The sequence below is a fragment of the Mastomys coucha genome, chromosome X (genome assembly GCF_008632895.1).
Source record: "Mastomys coucha isolate ucsf_1 chromosome X, UCSF_Mcou_1, whole genome shotgun sequence".
NCBI classification, from domain to species: domain Eukaryota; kingdom Metazoa; phylum Chordata; class Mammalia; order Rodentia; family Muridae; genus Mastomys; species Mastomys coucha.
The window spans coordinates 127,729,766-127,734,214 of record NC_045030.1 but is presented as its reverse complement, the minus strand read 5'-3'; the positions used below and the strand labels follow the sequence as shown (position 1 = coordinate 127,734,214).

The following is a 4,449-nucleotide window of genomic DNA, read 5'->3' as shown; positions in this document are numbered from 1 at the left end:
GTCAGGCTTTACTAGGGCGCACATGAAAGGCTTTCTTCTGTCACTTCCTTTAGCTCTAATTAAAAAAAAAAGCTAATAACCGATGTGCTATCAGAGGCGGGACTTGATTTGGTATGCATGACCATGCTGGTTAGCAGAAAGAATCAAGTGTGTTATACAATAAATAGGAGATATTCGGTCTTGTAAATTGACTTTCTCTCAGTTGGCTTAACACTAACGTAATCATTCTTGCCAGTTCCTAGGAATCCAAAGAAGAACTCTGAGATTAAGACCAGTCATCTGGTAAATTCTGATGCTCATATAGCAGTCTTTACTTAACACCACTCCTTTTTTATTATCTTAAAATGATAACCACAAATATTCATGTTCAGGACATATGATTACTAGAGAAGTGACTATAGCATTTTTACAAGTTCATAATATATAAAAATATAAGGGCTGGTGAGATGGCTCAGCGGGTAAGAGCACCGACTGCTCTTCCAAAGGTCACGAGTTCAAATCCCATCAACCATATGGTGGCTCACGACCAACCGTTATGAGATCTGATGCCCTCTTCTGGTGTGTCTAAAGTCAGCTACAGTGTACTTATGTATAATAATAAATAAATCTTTTTAAAAATATATAAAATTCTAGACTTTGTAATTTAGAATAAGAAATCTGTTTACTATCTTCTTTGACTCTAATATACCTAATGCTTTAGAGCATCAATACTTACCTTCTTGTAATGTTTGACTCAACCAATAGGACAGTCTCAGTAAGACTGACTCATCTTTCACACAATTAATATAGTGAAGCAGTAGAGAGCTGTTTAGCACTGAACACATCTGAGAAGGTAGCTGGAAAGACGGAACAAGTCACAGTTAGTATAGGAAATGTATGGTACAGCAAGAAGGAAAACAGTATATAGGAAACATACAATGAAAATAAAGGGTATAGGGCCTGGGATAAGGCATGTGTGAGGCTGAGTTCAGTCCCAAGTACTGAAAAACCAGGCTTTCCAGATCAAACAGAAAATCCGACTCAGCGCCTGCTCCAGTCACATACTTCTAAGCAATGAATGTTCTCTAAAAGTTGAGGGAAACTTTGAAGCTGTTCTACTGGAAGTGATCTATCTCTTCTGAGAAAATCAAACAGACTTGTCTTCTTTTCTCCACATTCTTTGTTAGCAGAATTTAGTGCTGGTACAACGGAGTGAAAATTCCATTTCTAAAGGAGAAAAGATAATACAGCAATTTATCAATGCACCAAAAAGACCATCTAAAAAAGATAAAAGCAACTCAGAAATGGTGGTACACGCTTTTAATCCCAACATTCAGGAGGCAGAAGCCAAGTCTAGTCAACATAGCAACTTTCAGGCCATCCAGGCTACATTTTAGAAAAATACAATCTCAAAAATAAATAGATACAAAGTAAATAAGTCTGTAAAATCAGTTGTTAAGATGTTTCACTTAATGGGAGTCTGGATGTGGTTTGCAAAAAATACTAGATTATCAATGGTCTAGTATTATCAATACTAGATTATCATTTGAATGGTTACTATTTTTTAAATCCACAAGTCCTTTGGTACTTTAGATTACTTACTCTTTTTAGAGAACGGCCCATAGTTGGACCTAATGGAACCTTTACAGGTTCTGGAAAAGCTCCTTGGTTCCTTAGCTTCGCAGCAAGGAGAGCTGAAGTCCACAGATTTTTTGAATTATTGAAAAAGATCTATAAATTTAGGTAAGGAAAAGAGGATTAGGTACTGATGAATCAGAGCAATTGAGTCTAAAATTACTAACTGAATGCATACTGATTATGAAATGTTTATATTCTTATAAATCCATTTAATGTTTTAGTTCAAATCTTTAAATGAACTTCATGAAAAGCAATGCCTTTTGCCAAGGTTGTGGTGCGAACCTGTCGTCCCAGCATTTGGGAAGCTAAGAAAGGAAGATGAGTGAGAGGCCAGCCTGAGCTACCACATCACAACCCTTTCCCAAACAAAGCAAAACAAACAAAAATGTACTCAATCTCCATAGGACTTCCCCTCAGCAATCCCTTACCTTCTTCCTCGCAGGCAAAGATACAGAAATCAAAGTAGGAGCAAAGAACTTATACAGCCACAACAAAGCCTGCAGGTGGGGCTGCATTCCCTGAAAGAAAGGAAGAAGAAGTTTTCATTTTTCGACTCAATGGCCAAATGCAAACGAAGAGCTAATGTTAAACAAAAGGTAATAGTAAACCAAGTGCAAACCTTTGGACTCTACCTTTACAATGTGACAGAACTATAAAAAGAAGCTATAGAAAGGACAGAAATGAGTAGCCATCCAGACATGGTGGCAAGCAGCTCCCAACAAACTTCCCAACAATCAGCAAACAGAAGGAAAAACAAGTGGAAACTGTGAGTTCAGAACCAGCCTGCTCTACAGAGACAGCACCAAGTTTTAAAAAGTCATGTGTGGTGGGATGCAGGGTCAGATAGATCCTAGGGTTGACTTGCCCTAGTACGCCAGACAGTCTAGCCTACTGGACAAGCTGCAGACTAATAAAGAGGTCCTGTCTCAAAAAAAGGTAGATAGGGACTGATAAAATGGCTCAGTGGGTAAAGGCAACTGCCTGATGCCATGAGTTCTCTCCTGGGACCTGAATAGTAGAAAGAGAAAACCAACTATAGCCAAGTTTTCCTCTGACCTCCATAAGCATGCCACGGCACATGTACACCCACACATCTATAATACAACATGTGAATGCAAGTGCACGCAGACACACACATACACACACGCACATACAGAGAGAGAGAGAGAAAGAGAAAGAGAGAGAGAGAGAGAGAGAGAGAGAGAGAGAGAGAGAGTTTGACTTCACAAAGAAAGCAGTCATTGCTGCTGGATGCCTACACTTAATACAGAAAGTTACTAAAAAAAAGCGTATCATTCAAAATCTAAGGAAGTTACCAAGTCTTTTTAAGACATTAAAATTTTGCTGAATTGAATTCTATACAAAATAAGACAGCAAATAACACTTAGAAACACAAAACTCATAAAAATCATGAGGATGTATTACAAGAAATGCATTGTAAGTGAGTTCATGACTGCATGAACATCCTTCTTCTGGTTAGTTCTTTATCAATTTAACACAAGCTACAGTTGTCTGGGAAGAGAAAAATATTAATCAAGAAAATGCCTCCAGGGCTAAATAGCAAGGATTGTTCCTCGAGAGGTCTCAAGTTTGATTTCCAGCACATACATGACAGTTCAGAACGATATGTAACTCTAGTCTCCACAGGCACTCTATGAGCATTGCACACAGATATACATACTGGCAGAACACCTATATACATAAATAATTTAAATAAATTAGTTTTTAAAGAAAATGTCTGTCAGATTGCCTGTAGGCAAGTCTACAGGGGATTTTCTTGATTAATGATTGATGTGGGAAACGCCCAGAATCAGAGGTGAGAAGTACACATCTGTACCAACACCGGGAGTAACTGGGACCAGTGGGACCAGGCACACAGGAACTCCACCAGCCCAGTGGCTTGGGTTCCTTCCGGTATGTCTGAGCTGGTGTCCTGAGCAGACCTTGAGGGCAAACTCTGCAGACAGTCTCAAAACACCCAGAGGAAGCTCCACTCCTAGGAGCTCTAACAAGCCCAGGGTCACAGGATCTCAGAATCACAGGATCACAGAAACAGTTGACTCTGAGGAGTTCTGACACAACCAGGATCACAGGAAGGACAGGCTCCAGTCAGATTTAGCAGGCAGGTAGCACTAGAGATAACCAGATGGTGGGGGGCAAGCATAAGAACATAAGCAACACAAACCAAGGTTACTTGGCATCATCAGAACCCAATACACCCACAATAGCAAGTCCTGGACACACCATTACACCGGAAATGCAAGATTCAGATATAAAATCACTTACCATGATGATGATACAGGACCTTAAGAAAGACATAAATAGCACCCTCAAAGAAATACAGGAGAACACAGGTAAACAGCTAGAAGCCCTAAAAGAGGAAACACAAAAATCCCTTAAAGAACTACAGGAAAACACAATCAAACAGGTGAAGGAAATGAACAAAACCATCTAGGATCTAAAAATGGAAATAGAAACAATAAAGAAATCAGAAAGAGAGACAACCCTGGAGATACAAAACCTAGGAAATAAATCAGAATATAAGAGATAAAAGAGAGAATCTCAGGGGCAAAGACACCATAGAAAACATTGACACAACAGTCAAAGAAAATGCAAAAAGCAAAAAGGTCCTAATCCAAAACATCCAGGAAATCCAGGAAGCACTGAGAAGACCAAACCTAAGGATAATAGGTATAGAAGAGAGTGAAGACTCCCAATGTAATGGGCCAGTAAATATCTTCACCAAAATTAAAGAAGAAAACTCCCCTAACCTAAAGAAAGAGATGCCTATGAACATACAAGAAGCCTACAAAACTCCAAATAGACTGGACC

General features: G+C 39.1%; 1 protein-coding gene across 1 annotated transcript in view; it reads right to left on the bottom strand.

Moving 5' to 3' along the window:
* The window catches only part of Cenpi (centromere protein I), a 55,244-nt gene that overhangs the window by 22,800 nt on the left and 27,995 nt on the right, over nt 1-4,449 (bottom strand). The window contains 4 exon segments of the mRNA XM_031368296.1: nt 716-836; nt 1,045-1,206; nt 1,582-1,710; nt 2,046-2,135. Coding sequence (XP_031224156.1) covers nt 716-836; nt 1,045-1,206; nt 1,582-1,710; nt 2,046-2,135 — 502 coding nt within the window.